Source organism: Molothrus ater, chromosome 23 (assembly GCF_012460135.2).
Source record: "Molothrus ater isolate BHLD 08-10-18 breed brown headed cowbird chromosome 23, BPBGC_Mater_1.1, whole genome shotgun sequence".
Classification (NCBI taxonomy): Eukaryota; Metazoa; Chordata; class Aves; order Passeriformes; family Icteridae; genus Molothrus; species Molothrus ater.
In genome coordinates, this window is record NC_050500.2 from 4,393,680 (window position 1) to 4,418,933 (window position 25,254).

A 25,254-nucleotide genomic window follows, 5' to 3' on the forward strand; every position below is an offset into this window, starting at 1 on the left:
ACCTTGAAAGATTTAGAGGAGTTGCTGCCAAGTATTTTTATAAGGTCTTTATTCACTCTCTGTTGTGGGCTCTGCTCTCAGATGTGCCACAATAAAACCCCTTGCACTCTCAATTCCCCTCCCTCCTTCTGCAGACGTTGCATTTCCCTGTGTTTTCTGTGGAGCTGATGCATTTATACAGCTGTAGGGCTGGTTTATTTTCTGCTTTGTGCAGAATCATCACTGATCATGTACACCATGTAAGCACAGCAGGAAGATTCGGGGTGGATCATAACTCTGCCTATGACAGGAGGGGTTTTGCTCACAGCAGCTGGAGGCTTGGCAAGCTGGGGAAAAGTGCTTGAGAGTTACCAGGGGAGGAGCACCTCGGTCCATCCCAGTTTGACAGGCAAGGGGTAATGGCTGTAAACTGGTAGAGAATAGGTTTGGATTAAACATAAGGAAGAAATCCTTCCCTGTGAGGGTGGAGAGGCCCTGGCAGAGGTTGCCCAGAGAAGCTGTGGCTGCCCCATCCCTGCAAGTGTCCAGGGCCAGTTTGGATGGGGCTTGGAACAACCTGGGATGGTGGAAGGGCAGAAGGGTTGAAACATGATGGTCTTCAAGATCCTTTCTGTCCCCAGCCCCTGTGTCAGGGCCTGACCTCTCTCATAGGGAAGAATTTCTTCCTTATATCTGATCTAAACATCCCTCTTGTTCTAAACATCTCTTTCCAGTGCCCTGCCAGCAGCTGGAAGCTGTCAAAGAGGGAGGGATGGGATGTGTTGATCCTAAAGATTTTTTCCAGCCTAAATGATTCCATAATTCTGTGGTGGGCATGGCCAGGCCTGTGGCTGTGGTGGCCTTGCAGCCCTACATATGCTTCAAGGATGAGATTTCCCCCCACCATTTTGGGAACAAGCTGAAACAGAGACACCTTTGACGCCTTTGACACTGGAGATCCAACATGTCACAGGTCAGGGCAGCACAGGCAGAGGATCAAACCATCAGCTTATGCTGATGACAGCCTGGAAAAGCCCCTTGTTCCTTCCTGGCCTCCTTGTAACAGAGCATGAGGATGGGGATCACGAGGGTTTGACATGGAAAAGGGACAGCAAGGGGCAGAAGAGAAGAGTCTCCTGAAGATGAGTTGGCAACCCATCAGCTCAAACACCAAGGGCACAAGAGAAAAAAGTTTTCCAGCGAAGAAATGACACTGAGGGCAGGGTCTGCACCTTAAATGTGGCTCAAATAGAGCTGAGCACTCATTGCCATGGATTTCACGCTGTCTTTCAACAGGCAGCCAGTACAAAATGAAGCCCCTGTGCTCTGTAAAAGCAATGCCAGACACAAATAACTGTTTTCATGTAAAATCTTGGTGGCTTGTGCCAATATAAGCCAAGCAGCAGCCACAGATGTTAGTTAAGGACATCTTAGTGTTGTGTTCACTGTGCATTCTGCAGCCTAATTACACTGCCTTCATTATTAATAATGTACAAACTGAGTAGTGATAGATTGAGACAGTTTTCATTATTTTACTGTAGGTCTTTTACAATATAAGTCAAAAGCAAGAGGATAAAAAGAAAAATAAAAAGTCTGAGATGAGTAGAGATTGTTGCGAGCACAAAAATGAGAGATAAAATATTTCTGAAAAACAGACATTCCTCTCACTACCATTATTGCAAAAATGATGGAGACTGACATCATTTGGAAGGGAAAGGGAAACAATCAGGGAATATTAATTGAGGCACACATCATGCAGTGATTCTGAATTCCTCTATGCAGAAAGACAGAGAGGAGAAAGTTGCTGTATTCTTACAGCCCCTGGCTGTCTGTGGGCAGAAAGGGAAGGTTGTGCTTGAAAGAGGAGCCAGAGTTCCCCTGGAGTCAGCTGGAGCCCATGTTCAAAGGGGGCAGAACTTCAGCTTTTGGGGTATGTGCTGTGTGCTTGCAGTTTTTTCTTTCTTTATTTTTTTTTTAAGCTGAAAAATGAGATGTCTTGACTTCCCCCAGGCTACCTAACCTGGCTTCACAGCTCACTCCTGGTACAAAAGTACTGGTTCTACCTGTTAACCTGGCTGCTAGAATATTACAAAACATATCAGGGTCCTAGAATAAATATCTTTTTAAACCATTGCAGAAAAAAAAAAAAGATATTGGAAAAGTAATTCAAAAAGTCAATCTTACTTTTTTGGCTTTCACACAGTACAGATACTCTCTGCATACCATTTCTGTGCAGATTTCTCAGGCATAAGTAAGCATTAACCACTAATTTGCAGTGTGAAAAGTATTATTCTAAGAAGAAACAAGGAAGATGGCCAGTGGGCCTGAGTAAATCACACGCTACTTGTATGAGCTTATCCTTATTTTTTGGGTATTAGGGAACAGCAGCAAGAAATCCTGGTGAGTGCTCCAGACTCCCTCAGCTCCTCCAAACCATCCCTTCCCAAACCCAGCTGGTGAGGCAAGAGGGCAGGAGCTGCAGTGGTGCTAACACAAGGGACTGCATCATTTCTTATTTTATCTTCCTTGATCCTTTCATGTCTTGCTTACAAAAGCACCTTCAGCAACTGGAGGATGTTGGATGCACCCTGAAGCCAAGAGGGATAATTTTTCAAGTGGTTTGCACAGATCCCTTTCGTACAGGATATTTACATACCTATCATATGGGAGGGGAACTGAAAGGAACCAGGCTCCTAAAGCCCTCAGGCTGCTCTTCCCTGGGAAGTCGTTGTGCTGGAGTGGAGCGATCCAGCTCTTCTTCAACATCTCCCCCATGTGGCACCAGCAACGTTCACAGCACTCGATTCTCTTCCAGCCAGGAAGAAGAGGCTGCTCCTAAGTGGGGAACGTTTTGCTGTAAATCCACACCTCGCTGGCCACCAGCTTTCTCATGGTGTTGATTCTCGTGGTCTGTTCTCCTGGCTCCATCCCACACATCATTCCAAGGTTCAGTGCTTTCCCCCTCCACAGAAAAAATGTTGGTATCTTTAAAAGATCAGGCAATTTCTTTATGTGAGTTCTTTGTTTACTTGGGATGTATATTTAAAGCCTCTCCATTTAGGAGGGTGAGTGCTGTGGGCTTGAAATCTAATAAAAGTATAAGTTGGGTAAACGAGCAGCAAATTATTGGATTTTCCATAAAAGCCAGTCTCCACATGCTGGAGTGGAGGTTAAATACAGAGAGCAGCTCAAAAACTATCAACAAAATAATTAAATCTATATATCAAAGGAAAAAAATCATGGTTTCCTTATGATGAGAATTTTCCTGTAACATTTAACTCAGAGAAAGGCTGGCTAATTCCATTTATGTTAATATTAAACCAGCATACTTTTGCTTTTAGCTTAATCACTAAGCAACTAAGTTACCAGAAGAATGCAGGTTATCCAGCAGTTATCCCACAAACACGTCTGGGGCTGAATTCTGACATTGCACCGTTAAAATCCATGGAGATTTTCCCAAGAGACCCATGACAGGAATGCTGAGGATATAAAAACTGACATATGATTACTTGTTAATTGGTCCCAATCCCATTCGTAGCTCCAGTCCCATTCAAAGCCTTTTAATTCATGGAAGAGTTGGGCAGGAATGATAGCACCAATTATTGCTAAGAGGTACCAAGGTGCATTACTTGATATTTATTATTAACAGCATCTTTTAAAGCAATTTTCATCCTAAGGATCTCAAAGCTTTTACACATTAATGAATGAAGAGCCTCACACGATCACTGTGAAGTAGACAAATATTATTCCCAGCTGACAGATAAATGAGGAAGATGGGAATTAAATTACATCCTTAAATTTGTGCAATGGATAAAAGACACCTTTTCCCTGAAGGAAGAGCAGATCTGAAGTGGTGTCAGGGTCTTGCAACCAGTGAATTCATCTCCTTGCTGGGAAAAATTGGAGTCCAGAGAAAACCCATGGTTTGCCAAAACTCAGTGCAAATGAAATCGAATGGAATGCATTTGGCATGGATGCCTTCCTGGGAAGGAGCTAAGCCTACAGCCTAGAAGGAGTTAAAGTATAAAGGATTACTACATCTGGACAAGATCTGTTGCCAGGGTTAACTCACAGGGCTGTTTGGAATATTTCTGCAGGAATAGCAGCCCAGCACTCACTTTCAAAAACCAGCTCTCCCATTTGAATTTGTTTTCCAAAACAAGACAGCTTTTGCTTACAAAATTAGCTCCCTGCCCAGCATCTGAGGCAGGGATCTGGAGAAACAGCTTAATTTTTATCAAGCAAGTGCTTAAAGCAACTGTTGATATATGGGGAGAGAAGGCAAACACTCGCTGTGTCTCGCAGAGCCATTAAATATTTATTGGTTTTTCTGAGACAAAAATACAAATGTACTTGGCTGGCTCCCACCTCCTGCTGGGCTCAGCCTGGTGACCCCTGAGCTCACAGGTTGGAGGGGAAGTTTGCAGCTGGGTCAGGAGGAGGATTTGCTTTGGGATGGAGCTCTCGGGCTTCCCAGTGGCTTGGTCCAGCACCACGGTGCAGCTGCAGCTCACTTTGGGCTGAGGTGAGGGGCTTTGGCTCATTTGTTAACTAGAAATGGAGCAGGAGGCTCTCCAGGCAGGAGAAAACACATTGAGGGAAGAGAACACGTTTTCCTGAGGCTCCACATCTTGTGCTTTCCAAGTGCCGAGTGAGGCTAACTGGGATTTTCTGTCTCATTTGCTGGCTGCACAATTGGGTTTTTTTTTCCTGTTATTAACTGAAAAATCTGCATTGCTGATAAACTGCTGTGATAGCAAATCCTTTCTGGTCTCCCCTAATTGCTTCTTCTACATTTATGAAGATACTCATCGTTTCTCTCTCGTGAGCTTCAATTAAAGCTTTGCACACACACTGCTCATGAATACACATTGAGTTCTAAGTGAGAAAAAATTGTCACTTCTCCTTCAGTGCTCAACAGGACTCTGCAAATAAAGCACTCTGTCCTGGGCCACCTGCTAGGAGGTGGGAGGGCCTTCTGTGAAGGTATCACAGAAACTGGAATTTTGGAATCACCTGGATATGAATTCAATTAACAATATCCAGGATCTGCAGAGATCTGCCTGCAGAAATCTTGGCTGCTTTATGCATTTTCTCTTTTAATCAGTTCTGGTTCACCTCTGAATCAAGGAAAGGTTTCCATCAGGTTGCTCAGGTGCTATACCCTTATCTGTGCATACATACACACACATATAGATGTATATTTTTATTTCTCTCTCTCTGAGTGCTGAGTTGCTGCTGTACAACCCCCAGCTTGACCTCTCCACTGGCATGGCCCTCCTCTCCTACTGACCTCCACACCTCATAAAAACATAAAAGTCAACACTAACTTGTAAGCAACTAAACAAACAACAAAACTGCTGAGAGTCTTGCTTCAGCACCCTTTAAAGGCAGTGTTATGCTCTCCTCTTTGTACATGTGATTTATTTTGTATTTTTTTTTAGTCTTCTACTCTTGCAGGGTTGCAAATATTGAAAGCATTTCTGAGCTTTCAACAGCAATATCAAACCTAATTCTGAATAACAAGCTTTTTTCCAGTTCCAAAGGAGAGCAAAATAAGAAAGAATGGCAATGAAATCAGAACCGACCCGATGTCACCGTGCTGAACCACCTCGCAGCCAGTGAATTACCACCAGCCCTGGCCTTACAACAAATGTAATTTGGGGATTCAGCACTGTTATTTAGTGATATAAATATTTCTTTGCAGTGATGGTAGGCAGCAAAATCCATCCTTAGCATGGTTCCAGCTCAGGTTTGAGCCCCTGAGGGGTGGGAAAAGCACAGACTGTCCCAGAGGACAAAAGCTTCATAAATTCATCCTGAATCTCTCTCAAGAAAATAAAGAACTGATCTTTCTCCAAGGCTTCAACTCTCATTTTTACAGTCATTTTGTAAACTTCCTTATCCTGAGTCTAGGCTCAGAAAGTTCATGGGTTTTGAATCAGGCATGACCAGCAGGCAGGTGGGCCAGTGCACATCATTAGGATGTGCAGAGCTGGGTGGTGGAGGGAGCAGCACATTACAGCTCCCCTGAGGTACAGGTGCCTCTGATTCCTCATCACAGAGCCCATCATTCTCCAAATAAATTGAATTAGTAGAGACAGCCCACCTATTGTATTTGCTGGGACCCCTGTGGCAGGAAGGAATGATGGATCTGACTCCATGTTCTCAGAAGGCTAATTTATTATTTTATGGTACTATATTATATTAAAGGATACTATACTAAACTATACTAAAGAATACAGAAAGGATACAGACAGAAGGCTAAAAAGATAATAATGAAAACTTGTGACTCTCTCCAGAGCCCTGACACAGCTTGGCCCTGATTGGCCAATGAGTCAAAACAATTCACATGAAACCAATGAAACAATCACCTGTGGGTAAACAATCTCCAAACACATTCCAAAGCAGCAAGACACAGGAGAAGCAAATCAGATAATTATTGTTTTCCTTTTCCTCTGAGGCTTCTCAGCTTTCCAGAAGAAGAATCCTGGGCAAAGAGGTTTTCCAGAAAACGTGACAAAGGTGTGCTGAGATCATGCTGGGGTGTTGCGATACTGAATGACAGAAAACATGACTGTGACACCCACCCAGGCTGTCTCAGGCCATGAAGAGGCAGCAGGTTGTCAGGTACCTGTTTAGGGACAGGCACCAGAAGCCAGGCTGTGTGACACATGTTAATAGAGCCATTAGACACAATGAGGGCCTTGGTGAAGCTTAGGAGGTTCTGCCTTTTATCTTCTCCGCCTTCAGCACAAGTCAGTGCTTTGTGCTCCCTTCTAGACCTCGAGGGATCATTAGAAGGTGTGCTACTGCCTTGAGGCAGCCAAGAAGATTCCTTCTTATGGAAATGCGATGGCAAGATTAATGTAAAAAAAAAATACAGCATACAGAGCAGAAAGTTTGTTTTTTGGGCTTTCCTCTGATACACCCTGACTTGAACTGAAGCTGTTCTCCAAGCCAAACCAGCTCGTGGGTTGTGCAGGCTGAGATAAATGAACACCAAGATATGTGAACACCTATTTACAGCTGCATTTTTATATTATTTCATAAGAGAATTTGCATCATTTCCCTTTCTGCAGCCCTCGAAACACATTGGTGTGGCAAGGACGCTTTCAGAACTCCAATAATTTCAGTTTATTGAAACCCAGAGGAAATCCTCCTTCCCCTGTTCTTCCTGTTGATACTGATAGGACCCACTCGTGTGAAAATAAAGGTCATGGGGCATTGCTCCTGAAGCTCTGCTAAAAGTCTGAAAAACAGATGGTGAGAAGCATTTAAGCAACAAACAAAATATTGCAACAACATGGCTGGTTTTATACAACAGCCCTCTGTAGAAAATGAGAACTATTTTTAAAGGTCAGCTGGGGAAATAGCACTGCTCTGCTACCAGTTCTGCAGCAATTATTGTGGATTGTGGCTGTCTCCACACCAGCCTGCTCTGGAAGGAAACAGGGACCACTGGAGAAAAGACTGTAATGTAAAAGGGCTGAGAAGTTATTATCTTGTCTGGTTAGAAATGGAAGGTAATGCAAAAAAACAAAGCCCAACAGCTGGTGGGATGTTGAATGGCTAAATGTAAGTCATGCTAAGCTGGTTTTCCTTTTTTCCAAAATCTCTCACCTTAAATTATTTATTTACAGGGTATCAGTGTCAGGCTTAAAAGGCTTTAGGTGGTGACAACTCAAATACTCAGATATTTTCCAAAAAAAACCAAGGTAATATCCTCTGTCCAAACTGGCATTAACTTCATCTGCAGACCTGTGCTGGCAGACACCTGCTAAGGTTTGTCCCACGAGTCAGTGAGGACTGGAGCTGTTTGATTCAGAGTAAAGGAAAAAACCAACCAACCAACCAAAAAACCACATCAAAAAAAAAAAAAAAAGCTACAAAACCAGATTTTAAAGAAAAAATACTTGTAAATGTAAATGAAAGTGTTCTTTCCTCTATGATTTTTGGGCAATGAGAACACTATTTTGTTAACAATTTAGGTTAAAAGCACCACCAGGCTGATTTTCTGTCTTTGCCTAAGAAATAAATGAACTCCCCAGCAGAAAAGCAGTCGAATATCGCAATGCCCTCACACTCCCATGCCTAGGCAGCGACTGAAATCCAAGTGAGTCTAAGCCAGATGTCCCACAAAGCTGATCTTGTTCTTAAGTCATCATTTGTGCTATGATCTCATTCAAAAAGTCCAATGCAAACCCAAAGATGGTTTTGATGTCTTTTCATTCCCTCCAGAACAACACCTGAGGATAATCACAGCACTGCTGGGACAGGCCCTGAAGAGATGGTATTTCTCCCAGAGAGCTTCAAATCTACTTGAAGTCAATTAAGCACTTCATGGAAGGAGCTAAATGGACTGAGCTTCCTGAAAGCTTGGCTTTTGAGGGCAGGCATCCAGCAAAATGTCACGTGCTCCTTCATATGAGAGACCATTACCCTTCATCTAGGGCTGGTGCCTGGGTGCACCTTTTCTGCTCATTAGGCAAATTCCTCTGGAAACAGCTGGATTAGAGCTGGTGCCCGTGACTCAGCCCCTGGATGTTGTACACCTTCTGCTCCACGCCAGTCCAGTCTCTCACAATTGCAATTAGAAACAGAAACTCAAGTAAAACAAATCAAAAAGCAATTTAGGCAAAGCTGGGGGGTGATTTAAAGTTTGAAGGTGTAATGGATTCATGTCATGTGTGTCTCAGAAGCAATAAATCCTGCTTAGGGAAATGTCTGAGGAAAAAACACTGCTAGGCTATAAAATTCCACCTCTGAGGATTATAAAACAACAGGCACAGAGCAAACATCCTTTCTGAGCATAATAGGAGTGTCAGAAATGATTGACAGCAGTGACAGTCTATCACAGGCTGCCGTGTCCCTGCCACAGCGCTGTGCACGGGGCTGGCTGGCAGCAGGGGAATTGTTTGTTCACTCCAACACCAGGCAGGGGATGGGACATGTCAGGGCTATAAATGCACCTTTCCTCTCCACCTGCTTGTATGCCCCAGTGTCACCCTGTTCTTCTAAAGTTCCTCTAAACCTTCTGATGTTTAGATTTTCGTAGTAGAGCTTCTCACGCACTTTTCATGTAAGTAATGATTGTTTTGCATTCCTTTTCTAGAAGAAAAAATAATTAATAGACTGTTGGTTTAACCAGTGTGGTTGGAGAGGTGGCAATTTCATCCTCCAATCCATGGTCACTTTTGGAATTCTATAAATATTGAAGTCCAGAAACAAACTAGTCCTTTTTTGCCTTGGACGTCTCAGCATGTGAGGGTCGTTCAGTATTGCAACACGCCAGCATGATCTCAGCACACCTTTGTCACCATCATGTTTTCTGGAAAACCCTTTTGCCCAGGATTCTTCTCCTGGGAAGCTGAGAACCGTCCAAGAAAAAGGAAAACAATAATTATCTGATTTGCTTCTCCTGTGTTTTGCTGCTTTGGAATGTGTTTGGACATTGTTCACCCACAGGTGATTGTTCCATTGGATTGTGCTGTGAGTTGTTTTCACTCTTTGGCCAATCAGTGCCAAGCTGTGTCAAGGCTCTGGAAGGAGTCACAAGTTTTTAATTATTATCTTTTTAGCCTTCTGTCTGTATCCTTTCTGTATTCTTTAGTATAGTTTAGTATAGTATCCTTTAATATAATATAGTACCATAAAATAATAAATTAGCCTTCTGAGAACATGGAGTCAGATCCATCATTCCTTCCTTTGTCTGGGAACCCCACAAACACAGCACCTTTTTGTTCAGGCAGCACAATTCCCGTCCTTGGAGCCCTCCCCCTGCCAGGTGGGCACAGACAGGGTGACCCATGGAGGGAAGGTGATGTCAGGAATGTGCTGCACTCCTGGGACACCACCAGGAGCCTCTGGGCACAGAGCCCCAGCCCTCACCAGCAGGGAGGGAGATGCTGCTTTTTGCCCAGAGCTGTCAGCCAGCTCTGTGACCTGGGAAATCCTATCCAGGATGTGGAAGGGATGGAGAGCACCAGGGTCAAGAGATCCTGCAGATTGTAATGACTTCCATTAAATCACTGTCTTCCCTGGGCTGAATTTGAGCTGACAGACTATTGCTGAGAGACTCCACACAGCTTATTACCTCTCCCTGCCTGCAGTTTAACACTGCTGACAGGGCTGATGGATCAGCAGCCCCTCAGCCAGCCCAGACCACAGCTGCCAGCACCATCCTCCCCCCAGTGCCACCTCACCTGCCACCCATGCCATTTCTCCCCCAGTGCCACCTCACCTGCCACCAGTGCCATTTCCTCCCCACTAGTGCCACCTCATCTGCCACCCATGCCATTTCTCTGTCAGGAGGAGTGCAAAATATGCCCTATTTTCCATGGAGAAAACCCATTTGCACATGGGGGATGAGGAGAATTTTTTTCCCTCCCCACTCAACAGCTGTTTCTCCATGCTGTGCTTACCAAGAAGTGACCTCTCATTTCCCCTGTACAGCCACAGTCACTACTGTCACAGTTGCTTGTACATGACTACCACAAAACTCATGCATTAAAATCAGTGAAAAGTGGAGTAAATTGAGAAAACAGATGGGCAAAATAGGTTCTTCCAAGCAGCCAAGGGAGAAATAAATATGGCCTAATGTATGTAGGGACTGGGCTGATGCTCAGGGGCACAGAGTGCACATTTGAACTGTCAGAAAATCCAGCTGTGAAACCCCAGGCCTGGTGCCTCTGTGTTGTGGTTCCTCTTCTCCACTCTGGTGAGCATCCTTGTCCTTTGTGCTCCCAGTGACACCTCACTGGGAGGGCAGGGACCTGCCCCTTCACAGGCAGATGCACATGGGCCCCAGCACAGCGTCCTCTAAAAGCCCTCCCAGTGCTCTCCAGAGTGGAAAGCTCTGTGTGTTGGTTCACTGATTCTTCTTAAGCCAAAAAAATGACTCAAGATCAAAGTCAGACCCATGGTGGACCCTAAACCTTTGTTTCAGCAACATCTCCTGGTGTGTGTCCAAGCAGAGTTCCAGAAATGTGTCCAATTTCTCTCCAAGGCAGAAGGGCAGCAGGCACAAGGCATCACCCCCACATCATTCCTGCCTTTCCAAAGCAGATTTATAGTGGCAGAGAAGTGAGAAATGCCCATTAACTGTCCCCTCTGACCAGCCACTCCTGCTGGCTTAGCAGTCCAGCTGATTTCTAGCCAAAATATCAAACTGGATGTTTTCTCCTCAAATTATCCAGCAGTCAAAATCAGGTCCATGGAAAGAGTCAAAGTGCCAAGCACTGGATTTTAGTTTATCTTTGTACAGAGCCTTGCACAATCAATCTTTCCATAAAATAACTAACAGAACAGGGAAGGGAAGGGAAGGGAAGGGAAGGGAAGGGAAGGGAAGGGAAGGGAAGGGAAGGGAAGGGAAGGGAAGGGAAGGGAAGGGAAGGGAAGGGAAGGGAGATATTTACATTGGTGATATTTTTTCCTGCTGTATGATTAGAGCACAGGGCACTCTGCAGTCAGGGTTAGCACATATTTCTATTCACACACTGGCAGGGGTATCCCTGCTGATATTCCTGCCAGACTCATGTTTCTTTTGTTCCTCAGAGGATTTATTTTATTGGATTTTTTTTTTTACTGGATGTTATCACCTGTTTACTTCCATCCTTCTACTCACCACTACCACTTCCCACCTTGTCATTCTTCCAACTTGAAAATCCCAGGCAAGAAAACATCCTGTCCTTTCTGGGAAGGGATCCAGGCACATCATGAGGATACAGGAGCACTTGACATTTCCCTATTGTTCTTAGCATTTCCTAATCAGTCTCTCTATCACAGGCACCAATTAATATGCATTCAGGACAGCTGATAAGTAGGAAAGCAATTCTTGGGTGCCAAAAATAGAATTCCTGCACAAGGGGATTATCAATAGGTACATTTTTGCCCCATATTTATTTTTATCTGCCTGCCCTCATACCTGACTGCCCAGAGGTATTCCAAATATCTGGGACTTGGACAGGGGTGGATGGGGGTTGGAGCAACCTGGTCTAGTGGAAAGTGTCCCTGCCCAGTGTAGGGGGTGAAATGGGATGAGATTTAAGGTCCCTTTCAACCCAAACTTTCTGCCCAAAATGTCAAGCTGGGTGTTCTCTCCTCAAATTATCCACCAGTCAAAATCAGGTCCATGCCAGGAGAGGGGAGTAAAAGGGCCAAGCACTGGAATTCAGCTTAGCTCTGTCCAGAGCCTCACACTGGGAGGGTTCCATGGATTTCTGTGGATTCTGTGATTTTATTCCCACCTGCAGGGGAGTCTGTGGGATCTATTCCCACTGTGGGAGCAGATCCAAAAGCACAGTCCCTTGTGTTCCCCATGACACTTCAACAGCATTAACTCTGCTGGTTTGGGGGAGATGGAGGGGACTTGGTTACAGATGTGCCAAAGTGAGATCAGCACCATCCTCACAGAAATGAAATCCTGAGCACAACAGGAAGGGTTTGCTCCCTGTGCTCTCCACAGCCTCCAAACCTGGACTGACTCCTGGTGCAAACACATAGTATTAAAATAAATGTGCTGTTAACAGCAGGGATCCCCAGGCCACTCCCCACATGCAACAGGATCCCTGCCAGCCCAAGTCACCAGGACCAGGGGCTTTGAAAGTGAGAGGGAGAAGGAGAAGGAGGAGAAGGAGAAGAGGAGAAGGGGAAGGGGAAGGAGGAGAAGGAGAAGGAGGAGAAGGAGGAGAAGGAGGAGAAGGAGAGGGAGAGGGAGAGGGAGAGGGAGAGGAGAGGAGAGGAGAGGAGAGGAGAGGAGAGGAGAGGAGAGGAGAGGAGAGGAGAGGAGAGGAGAGGAGAGGAGAGGAGAGGAGAGGAGAGGAGAGGAGAGGAGAGGAGAGGAGAGGAGAGGAGAGGAGAGGAGAGGAGAGGAGAGGAGAGGAGAGGAGAGGAGAGGAGAGGAGAGGAGAGGAGAGGAGAGGAGAGGAGAGGAGAGGAGAGGAGAGGAGAGGGGACCACCAGACTCCGGGTGGAAGCAGAACAGGCCATCCCCAGTCCTGGAGAGCTCAGAAGATCTCAGGACAGCCTCAGGCCTCCTTTCCCTGATTTTAGAGTAGAAGGGAGAGGAGACCACCCCATTTCAAGAGAGCCCTCTGACAGAAGCTGTAATTTTCCATCTAGGCTTTGCAAATAAAGACCAAAAGGGAATATAACAAGATAAATATAATTAATATTTCAAAGGGTGCTTTTTGTAGGTTGAAGGAAAGACCGCAACACGGCAAAGCTACAGAGAAAGAGAGTTTTTTGTTGAAGCAACAAAGGCACAAAGAAACATCTGCACATAATTTCATGACTTTTAACTGGCATTTTAGAGCTTGGCTAAACCAACAGCTCAGTTGTCTGGCACTTCTAAATCTGGCATTGAGCACAGATGCTCAGTGGACAGATGATTTTCTTTTGGTAGTGCTGATGCTGGATTCCCATCAATGGGGTTATTGCTGGATTCCCATCAATGGGTACATTGCTGTATTTTCTCCTGAAATTAAGAGCCATTTTCTACCCTGAATCTGAGGCTCAGCCCCAGCACAAGCTGCACACTGAGATGTTCTTCCCACAGCTGCAGATTTCAGAAACCAAAAGCATTTTAAAGAATCAGCAATTAATGTTCTCCACTGCTAAAACTGTACATAAAAATGACATATTCCTCCAGATGTGTGCAATGTGCCTTCCTCACATCCTAACACACATTTATGCATTGATTTCCTACCTGTGCATCCATCAGGAGGTGCCTCATCAGCCTCATGGCACTTTTCAGAGATTCCTTCTCACTGGGCAAAAAGGCATCTTCATCCTCATCCAGGGTTTTTGACTTGCTGACAATGAAGTGGGAGATCTGGTCATTCAGGGAATGCAGTGATTCAACAGCTGTGGAGACACAGAGGGAAAGCAAGAAACAGGAATGAAACCATGCTGAAGGAAAACAATGTAATTTTTTCAGTTTGAGATGAGTGTGGTTTGCTCTGGAAAAGTGTAGCTGGAAATAATTGATCCCCATTTCCTCCCCTGGACTCTCCTGAGAGGACCAGCAAAGGCATCATACAGACATACAAGACCCTGAACAACCTGGTCCTGCTGGTGGCAGAGCGGTTGGAAATGAGGTGGTATTGAAGGACTCTTCCAACCCAAATCATTCCAGGATTCTATGATTATGTTTCTAATCTCAAGGAACAAGTCATGGCTAAAGTGAAAATAAGAAAGTAAATGTCTCTTGACTCGCAGCCCAGAGACCTGTTCCCTCTGATGTGCAGGGAACCAGAACTCCAGACAACACAGAGGAGAGAAGCTGGAAAATTGGCTTTTTATTAGCTAGAGTAGGAGTGAGTCAGACCAACAACTAAAGCATTGCTCATTTTCTTTCTTGGTGATTATTGGTATTTGAATCACTGTTAATCTCTTAAATTCTCCTTCGTGGGCTCAAGCCCCAGGTATTATATGTGAGATTCTGCTCCCAGTCAGAAATCACCTCCTCCACAGCTCACAGAAATCCCCCAGTGATTTCACACACTTTATGAAGCTGCAATTTATATATGAACCAATGGCCACATTTATTTCCACCCAATGAAAAGCTCTGGACTTCTACAGATTTGAAAAATCCGCGCTGCGATTTTGCTTCTCAACCGTGGTGAGTTTGGGGGTTTCATTTTTACTGCTGGCTCATTAAATAAATGAGATCCAAATAATTCTGCAGTGTATTTTCTTTGTGCTGGTGGCTCAGGCAGTGGAGCCCTTTGATAAGCTCAGAGTAACACATCACTGTCACACCCTGAACGTGCTGCACACCCTGGCTTGCTCAGGCAGTTTATGAATAAAGCAATCTGTTATTTAGGGCTCTCTGACAAACTGATCTTAAGAACACGAGGCAATTGAAATGTACTCGACCTAGTTCTGTCTAAAGAAGATCTTCCCACAAAATTGGAAGTAGTAAAGATTAGCCAGAAACCACTCATTGAGGAGCAAATCTTCCCCAGACAAAAGGGCCATAACAAATCACAGTTATGTCTCCAAAATGCAGGAAGGAAAGAGCAGAATCCTCCTTGCTGAGAAGGTTTATTTTTCATTAAAATAATAAAACAAAATCTGGAAGTGCCTTGGAGAGGGGACTGGGAGGATTCCCAGCACTCAGGGTGTTCCTGCACCTCCTGCTGACAGAAAAGGGGTTTGAGGCTCACTGTGGTGGAGGGTCCATTTTAAACCACATCATACAATGAACCATGGAATGGTTTGGATTGGAGGGAATCTTAAAGATCATCTCATCCCACCCCTGCCATGGGCAGGGACACCTTCCAATACCCCAGGCTGCTCCAAGCCCTGTCCAGCCTGGCCTTGGGCACTGCCAGGGATCCAGGGGCAGCCACAGCTGCTCTGGGAATGCTGTGCAGGGCCAATCCTGGCTGGGTAACAATTGTACTGCTGGATGGGGCTCGTGTGCACCCCACGTGTTTGTGACAAGGCAGCCCTGTCACTTTAGGACATGAAACAGAAAGACATGGCCATTGGATTTTCTAAGGCAAAAAAGAGGGAAGTTTAATTCTGACTCCAACATTTATAGTTTTCCAAAAGTGACAGTGGATTGCAGGGTGACAGTGCCACCTCTCCAGTGACACTGGACAAACCAACAGTCCATCAAATTTCTCCTCTTCTATAAGACAATGCAAAACAATAAGTAATTTACAGAAAATGTGTGAGAAAGTTTGTCACAAGAATATAAACATCAGAAGGCTTAGAAAATGTTAAAAAATCAGGGTGACACAGCCCAGCCCCATCCTGTGACCCAAACTCCTCCTGCCCGTGGGTCTGGCCCGTGGAGGCTCCCAGGGCAATGTCTGAGGAGGACACGTGTGGGAATGTTGGGGGACACCAGACAGATGATGCACTTTGGACCTGGTTAACATAAGAGATTTGATAAGAGGATGCCTTGGCAAAAGCAAAGGGAACTTTGAAAATTAGACCTGGACTGCAAGAAGATTCAATCAAACAGGTTTACTGGAAAAAGGAAATCCCATTAAACTCTGCAAGCAAGAGATGTTCTTACTTTCATAAATCTGTGTATGTCATTTTAACTAATGATTGTAGTACATGTTACTAGTCTCCCTGAAATGGTACATAAGTGTTTGTATCCCACAATAAAATCAGACTTTGATCACCCAGTCAGTCTCCCCGTCTCTGTCCATCACCAACAGACACAGCCCTGGGGAGCAGCGTGGCACAAAGAGGGGTGGAAACCATGGGCAGCTGAACTTCCCCAGCTCATTGAGAGGAATGAGGGATTTGTCTTTACACACCAGCTGTGGGTCTGCTGGGAGATGAAACCAGCACTGGGACATAAAAGAAACAATGGGAAGGATTCCACTGATTGAATGGAAAAAGAGATTTGCTTTATTTGATAAATGAAATTAGACATTGAAAGATGAAAGAAACAATAGGGAAGAAAAACCCCTAAATTCTGTAAGAGTTAAAAATTGAAAGGGAGGGTTATACATTAGAGAGAAATCTTTGGGAAATCTTTGGGATCAGGCATTCTGGGAAGTCTGAACCTCTCAAGTACCTCAGCCAATGGGGAAAGAGAGAAGGGAAATGTGGCTGGGAAATTGGGATAAAAAGGAGGCTGGGTGCTCCAAAAATTGGAGAGACCCCAGAGGAATGCCCCATGGCCTCTGCCTTTATTGGAATAAAGCCAGAAAGGGACTCCTCTGCCTCCTTTTTGGACATAAACCTCTGGTGTTTGTGGATTAATTTTCCTAGCATCACCATCAACAAATCATTTTGGAATCATTTGTCCTCACACCAAGCAGAACTTGTGAGCCCAGGGAGCTGCTGGTTTTCCATGCAGGAGAGCAGCAGGCACATGGCAGCACACAGGCAGCAGCAGTTTGGTCTTCTTATCACTTCTAGACTGAGCTAGCATCTCTCTCAGACATGTCAGGCCTGAAAGCCATCTCCCCAGCACTAATGCACCAGTATTGACTCATCCCATCCTTTCTGACCAGTGAGGAATTGAGGACAGATCATTTTTTTCCTACTCTGAAATTTTGGCTGGAGCCCTAAGCCCACATCTGCTTTCAGTAATACAAATGTACACCAGAGTTCTCCTCGAGCTGCTGGCTCCCTTCCAGATTTACACAGACTGTGACCAAAAACTGGTACATGGAGAACTTCTCCCAGGCTTTCTGACTTTAAAATAATTCAAAACAAACTAAATTATGTTATCCTATATTATTCCAACCTCTTCATCTGAAGCTAGAGCTCTCCATTCTCTGATATTTCTTCTCTTTCTGTTTGGGAAGTTTAGTGCTGCTGGAGCAGTATGTGGCACATGAAGCTCAGGGGGGCAAATGCTTCTCTCATTTGTAATTCTTTAGGTTTAGAGAGATGCCAGAGGAATCAGAAAAAATATTTTCCAGCAAGAATGTGGGGAAAGCAGATCAGTATTGACTTGAACCAATTTTTAGAGGGATCTGCCACAGTGTTGTGTTTATACTCTGCTTAGCAAAACAAATCTTTTCCCATGAACACAATGGAAACTGTATTGGAAAATAAAATCCTCTGAGTCTTCCTCATGAAAGTAAAAAAGGCATTTCCAAACCTCCAGCCTACACACACAGTGAAAACAAAGCTGAAAAGACCAAACCATTCCTGACACTATTTTTCTGGAAACCCTGTGTCAGTCTGCAGCACAGCTTCCAAAGCAGAAGAAATTGGATATTTCTCATTTAAATCAAGAGAAACTTCCTGCCTTTTGCCCACTAAAAATCTAAAGGACAGAGATAATGAGGCAAACCCTTCATCTCTCACAATGTTATGGCTCAGACATTTCTGCTGAACAACACTTCCACTAACCCAGAGAGTTCTTTGTGAAAGCATCAAATTCTTAAAGGAAAAAAGTATGAACCTCAGATATAAACACAGGCATGTCCAGTGGAGATGAAAAGATACTTCTTGGTCCCTTAAAATGAAAAAAAAAAGAGAATAAAATGAAGACAGCACCTTTCCCTTTCTGTGTCTTTCCCCTTGGCTTGAGGTTGGCAACGCATCAGTAACGCTGCAAACGAGACAACAGGCTGAATAAAAGTTACAGCTGTCAAAGTCCTGTCAGCATCCCTGCTTTCCCATTCCAATTTCATCATTTCCCCACTGCAAGGATCAATTTCAAGAGGTGAAGGAACCATAACAATCCTTTGTTAGCTCTTTGGTGTCACCCCAAAAAAAGATCAAATAATCTCTTAGTGGGGCAGGGGTTCTGCCTGCTGCTATCAGAGAGGATGTGCTGCGCCGAGGTGCTCAGGTGAGGACAATTTGCCACCCCCAGAAGCAAGAATGGGTTGACAAAGTTGGTTTTCTGCAGGGCAGAATCACCAGAGCCTGAAGGACGTGCAGGGGAAAAAGGAAATTGCTTTCTGTCGGAGACGAGGGAAAAATTATACTTGCGCCAAAAACTCATTCAAGGAAGAGACTGAAGCAATAAAGTTGTTCCAGGAGACCCCATTTTATACACTCCAGCTACTGCCCAGATGAGCACAAAATAAAATAAAGCATAGATTATATATCCTGAGATCTACTGACAAAAGCCAGCAGAGTCTAAAATTAATTCTCGGCAGCAGGAGTGAGTAAATGAAAGAGGATGGACACGATCATAATTTTATCAAGGGAGGGTGAGTAAGGATTCCTGGGCTCTGCCACATGGAATAGAGAAGATGTTTGAGTCTGACTTTGGTGTGTTGGTTCAAAATGCAGTGAAAAGGATAGGAAAGGGCTGCTGTTCCTGAGAGCTGCAGGGATGGCTCCAGGAGAGGCTGGACTTGAGGTAAAGCAGGAGCACATCACCATCCCACACACCCAGGGGCTGCAGGATGGGGCTCTGCAGGAGCTCTCTGTGTGCAGAGTGCCCAGGCAGCTTCTGGGGACAGAAATGGGGAAAATCTGCTGTGTCAGTCTGCTGAAAACCATCAACAAGAGCAGCCTGGATCCCCCAAAACCTCAGGTCTGATCTGGGTGCTGGGTACAACCAGCTCTCCAAGAGTCAAAAGGAATGAGTCCTTGCCAAGTGGCATCGAGTCCTTACATCCATCTGGATCAATCCATCTGGATATTGTAAAACAGAGAAAATGTAGCAATTATTCCATGAAATGGTACAGTGGCTTTTGCAAGGGACAATTATTTCTGGCAGGGAGTTTCCAGCAGTGTCTGCAGCCCAAGCTGGGTGCTGCACCAGGGCATTCAGAATATCAGTGGAAAGGTCTGTTTTCCTTAATGAATTCCCAGAGGGCCAACAAACAACCCAAAGTCAGCTCTCCCCACTGGGGATCTGCTCCTGTGGAGAGAGAAGTCAGAGAGCTGCATTGCTGGATGGATCCTTTGCAAACCCATCCCAAGGGAGCAGCGTTCACAGCTGTCAAAGTCCTGTCAGCATCCCAGGTTTCCCATTCCAATTCCATCATTTCCCCACAGCTCTGCCAGGGAAACCTCACTGGCTCAGCAGGCCCTCAGAGTGTCTGCACAGACTGGGATGAGTGTGGGCAAAGTGTGCAATTCATTAGGGTTTAATGTTATCAAAGAACTCCTGGAGTAACAGCCATGGGGGTTGTTTTTGCACTGAGGGAAAGGAAAATCCTCAGAGCACTTCAGGCCTCCCTGTCTGAGCTCTCCCCGTGTTTTCTGCAGGGTCACTCCAGAGCCAGACTCAGGGCTTGGTAGCAGGAGGGGCTCCAGAGTGTCCAAATGCCTTCCAGCATCTCCCACAGTATGGAATCAATGGAATCATGGAATGGTTTGGGTTGGAAGAGGTCCTGCAGATCCTCCCATTCCACCCCTGCTGCCATGGCAGGGACACCTCCCACAGGCTGCTCCAGCCTGGCCTTGGGCACTGCCAGGGATCCGGGGGCAGCCCCAGCTGCTCTGGGCACCTGTGCCAGGGCCTCAGCGCCTTCCCAGGGAGCAATTCCCAATTCCCAATATCCCATCCATCCCTGCCCTCTGGCACTGGGAGCCATTCCCTGTGTCCTGTCCCTCCATCCCTTGTCCCCAGTCCCTCTCCAGCTCTCCTGGAGCCCCTTTAGGTAGTGCAAGGGTCTCTAAGGTCTCCCCAGAGCCTTCTTTTCTCTAGACTGGACAACCCCAATTGAACTGTTTATTTATATTTTATGGATTAATATTTTTTTCATTAAATAATTAATCAAATAATAATTTCATTTATTTAATGAAATAATTTATTTAATTATTTCATTTAATTAATTTAATTATTTATTTATATTTATATTACTTATATCTAGACATAATTTTATATTTATATTTATTTATATTATTTGTATCTTCTGGATTTATTTTTATTTATATTTATATTTTTATTTTTATTTATATTATTTGTATCTTCTGGATTTATATTTTTCTCAGTTGAAACCCCTTTTTGAAGAGTAGGTAAAACTGATTTGCTCAGGTGATTGAATAAATTTCTTGAACTCTTTTTTTTATTGTCAAATTATAGCCATTTGTGGCTATAAATGTGTATTCAGCCCCAAGAATAATGATGGATGCTCTCATTCCCTTGAAGGAGGTGAGAAGGGAACGTTCCTCCCCTGATGCCTGAGTAACCCTCAGGTTTGGAGTGTTGAAAGCATGGAGAGACAGACTGCACGAGGATCAGCAGCGTGTTCTGCTTTCTCTGAATCACAGCCAGCTCTCAAATACCCCCTCAACCCCAGCTGCAAAACCTTCTATCTGCACAGGTTTGGGCAGAAATGAAGAATGTTCTTGAGAAAGCTCAAAATCCTGCCTTTGGAACCAAAAAATAGCCTGCCCTGTAGCCCTGGAAATTCAAGGCAGCTTGGGTTATGGCATGTAGACAGTAATGTGTGTAATTATGTGTAAAAATAAGATATTTATACAGCTAAATTATAAATACAGCCCGGTGTTATTTATCTTATTGAGGTTGTTTTTTGCTGTGTCCAAAAAAAGGACATGCAAGACATGCAACAGTTCATTTTTGCCAGATTAATGATTCTGATTAGGCAGCCCTTCCTGCTGTAGCATTTGCTAATTGCATTTGGACAGATCAATTAATTTTTTCACTTAGCAGTAGAGGAAACCTCCCTTTGTAAAAGCCAAGCTCATGAAATCGCAGAGTCACAGATTCATGGAAGCATGGAATCCTCAAGGCTGGAAAAGGACCCCCAAAAAGATCATCAAGTCCATCCTTCAACCAGATACCCCTGTGCCCGTTGACCCACATCACCAAATGCCATTTCTGCTTGGTTTTTGAACACTTTTGTGGATGCTGACTCCACCACTTCCCTGGGGAACCTGTTCCAATGCTTTCCATCCCTACAGTGAAGAAATCTTTCCTAACATCCAACCTGTTCCCCTCTCTTGAGCCATTCTTTCACTGTTTTAACACCTCTCACTCCCCCCAAAAGAGAAGCTGATCTGCAAAGCTGCTGCATCAGGATCACAAGGCAGAAGCTCTGAGCAAACAGAGCCCATTTTCCTCTACCCAGGAAAATATCCTGCATCTTTGCAGCTGGAAAATCCACCCTGAGCCATCTGCCCCATCCATGTGCTTGTGCCAGATGTTGTTGACAGCCACAGCCTCACAGAAACGCTGGGAAGATCTCAATCTGAACCACTCCAGAAATATTTTCTCCTGTTATTGCTAAGAAGAGACCTACAGCTTTTTTCTTCCTTTGTGGCCTTTAACTTGTTTCAAAGGAGGCATTCAATGAGCCCCCTCTAGGAATAATTTACCACACCATTAAGTGAAGGAAAAAAATAATCTGGTGTCTGCATTAGGGGCTCAATCACCTTTCACGAAACACTGCAAATAACCCATTACAGTAATTACTGAGGAGCTGGTCTCTCTGGGTTCTGAATGCTTGGTGTGTAACTGGCAAAGAGCTGCATGCAAAAGAAAGCCATCAGACCAGTAAATGGCACTAGAGTTCCAGAGGAAAACAAGCTCAGCAATAAAGGTGGTCATTTTTTCAGCTTATTAGTTTCTCTTTACAAACCCGACCTTTCTGGAAATGAAAATATCATCAAGTGGAGCTCTGCAGGGCGGTAGCAGCTTTTTAATAATCAAAGTTTTTCATTGACATCTCCTTTATGGTGCAGAAGCTTCTTTCGAAGTTGGACTTTAAATCACTTCAATAAAAATGTCAATTTTGCATTGTTTTGGTATGTTTTGAATCTGGCAACACAGAAATAAATTTTGTAATTTCTCCTTACACTCCCTCTCCACTTAAAAGCTCATATTTGAGTGGAAAAAGGACATGAGTTCCAGACCTGTCTGCAAGGACAGATGTCCATATTCTCCTTGGAGAATGCCCCTATTGCTAAAAAATTCCTGTTAATGTATCCAAGACATATCTGAACTGAGTAGGGAAAGAAGAGCTGGTGTATTTTGCTCTGTCTTTCTGAGTTTTTTTAAATCATCCCTCTGGAAAGGACTTTTTTTTTGCCGCAGTTTCTTCAGCTCTGAGTCACAGCTAATGATGATAGTGAGATGAAGTTCACTAGAATTTGGCCAAAATTTTAAAAATGGAAAGGCTCAGTGTTTCCTCTCACTAAAATACTGCCAGGATCATTTAGAAAATAAACAATATTTTTCTCTTTGGGTAAAATCTCACTAGAGCTAGAAGAACATCATCCAGGTGAAGAAGTGATCCCAACCCTAAAAACTCACTTATTCACCCCAGCTGTATTAGTTCAACTACTAAACATTATAATAAAAAAATATCACTTGCTCTAGGGAAAAAAAAAACCAAATTCATATAAATTGCTGTGTTATGCTTATGATTATGATGGGAAAATGGAGTTGGAGCAGAGGCTGAAGCAGCTGGGATGGGGTCCTGCTGCTTTGGCAGTGCCTTGAGCTGAGAGGGCCCATGACTCTGGCAGCAAACCAGACTGCAAACCTCATGGCTGGGCTCTTGTTGTTTGCAGAAATAATCAAGATGCTGAATGTGGCATTCACATTCTCTGAAAAAAATCCCTTCACCCAGGATTTTTCTACTGGGAAGCTGAGAAACCTCAGAGAAAAGGAAAACAATTCTTATCCCATTTGCTTCTCCTGTGTTGTGCTCATGTGGGATGTGTTTGGAGATTGTTTACCCACAGGTGATTGTTTCATTGCATTCTGCTGAGAGTTGTTTTCACTCTTTGGCCAATCAGGGCCAAGCTGTGTCAGGACTCTAGAAAGAGTCACAAGTTTTCATTACTATCTTTTTAGCCTTCTGTAAGTATCATTTCTGTATTCTTTAGTATAGTTTAGTTAGTATTCTTTGATATAATATAGTATCATAAAATAATAAATTAACCTTCTGAGACCATGGAGTCAGATCCATCATTCCTTCCTTTGTCTGGGCACCCTGTGAATACAATAGGACACACAGCTGCTGCTTGCTCCTTGCTGTTGGGTAATCATTTATTTGTCACCTCCACAGCTGATGGTGCAACTGTTGTATTCCTAAAACAATTGCTGCTTTATTTAGATAAGAAGGAAGAGAACGGCAGAAATTCTGGGTGCCAGCAGCAGGATCAGACATGCAGCTGCTGTGAGCTGGCTCTGGAGGAGCGATGCCCATCTGTGCTCACATAAACAGTCTTGGATAGGGTGTAGGACTGGCTTCCACTTCACACAAAATGAGCTCCAGGGTCTTGGATGGGTCAGCTAAACCCTCAACACATCAGTTCCCATCTGTAAACACACATTCTGCAGCCTGTGGAAATATCACACACCACTACTGTATTTGCAGGGATCCCCTGTAGCAGGAAGGAATGATGATCTGACTCCACGTTTTCAGAAGGCTAATTTATTATTTTATGATACTATATTATATTAAAGAATACTAAACTAAACTATACTAAAGAATACAGAAATGATACTTGCACAATGCTAAAAAGATAATAATGAAAACTCATAAAACTTGTGACTCTTTCCAGAGCCCTGACACAGCTTGGCCTTGATTGGCCAATGAGGAAAACAACTCCCAGCAGAATCCAATGGAACAATCACCTGTGGGTAAACAATCTCCAAACACATTCCACATGTGAGCACAACACAGGAGAAGCAAATGAGATCAGAATTGTTTTCCTTTTCTCTGAGGCTTCTCAGCTTCCCAGGAGAAGAATCCTGTGCAAAGGGATTTTCAGAAAATGTGAATGCCACGCACCACAAAGGAGAGATGCCACCACCAGTGAGGGTCTTGTTTGGCTCTTCCCCAGCTACAAACTGGGAGTTGTTCTGCTTTAACAAGCAGCTCATGGTGCAACCAGGATGCTCCATCTCCTTTGTGTCAAAGGTGAAAGAAAACCCTTCCTAGAGGGAATTTAATAACTTCTGGCTTTTCTGGGGTTTGAATGAACTGAACGTGTTAGAAGACAACTGAGCTTGGTTTGTTTCCCCCCAAACATGTGGAAGAGACTGAAGTTTTATGTGTTGTTGTGAGTGTTGAGAAACCAAGTGGTATTGTCTTGGGAATCTGCTCTGGTGCAATAATGAGAGAGGGTCACCAGCAATCCTGAAAGGAGCTTGAAAAACAAGATGTAAAAATCAAACATGCTGTGTTTGTTTGCATCAGCTCTTGAGATCTTTGTTTCACCCTTAGGATGGCACTTCTTTCAATCAGAAATCTTAGAAACAAAAGAAAAACCAACCAAAAAAAAAAAAAAAGCACTAGATTTATCACATCAGAAAAATGTCAATGATTCTGAGACTTCAATGAAGTCATGAAAACTGGCAACATGCAAATCTCTCTCTGCATGTGTCTGTATTTGTTCACAGATAAAAGAAGGGATGGAGAATACTGTTAAAGCAAGTATTTAAATTTCCTTGGGAGCTGCCTTGAGCAGCTCTGCTGCTTAAAGCCTTGGATGTGACACTAACAAAACGCTGGGCTTAGCAATTCTATCTTAGGAAAAACCCCTTTATTGGCAGAGCATTAGAAAAAGCTGAAATTCAAACAGTGGAAACACAGGTTGATAAACCTCGGCTGAGTACAGCGGATCAGAGGGTCAAGTTTTATCAAGCACTCACACAAACCCAGCTGTCTCAGGGAGCCTGGGAGGGGGATTTAGTTCCTGCTGCAGATAAAGGTGAGGCTGAGGACCACACCAGATGCTCCATCTGCACTGGCCCTGCTGGCAGAGCCCCCAAGCAGCTTTTGGCTGATAATTGTTTTATTCCCACGTTTCCTTCTCATCCATTCCCATTCATCGACAGGAACAGCATCAATTCCTTTTGAAGATGGAGAAATCCACACCTTTTTTTATTCATCTAAACAATTC

The 25,254-nt window shown here is 44.2% G+C and overlaps 1 protein-coding gene across 1 annotated transcript in view; it reads right to left on the reverse strand.

Annotated features, from left to right (window-relative positions):
• KAZN (kazrin, periplakin interacting protein) overlaps positions 1 to 25,254 on the reverse strand; it is a 228,743-nt gene that overhangs the window by 154,731 nt on the left and 48,758 nt on the right. Inside the window, exon 2 of the mRNA XM_036396300.1 lies at positions 13,688 to 13,845. Within this exon, the coding sequence (XP_036252193.1) occupies positions 13,688 to 13,845 (158 nt within the window). The remainder of the gene's footprint in view (positions 1 to 13,687; positions 13,846 to 25,254) is intronic.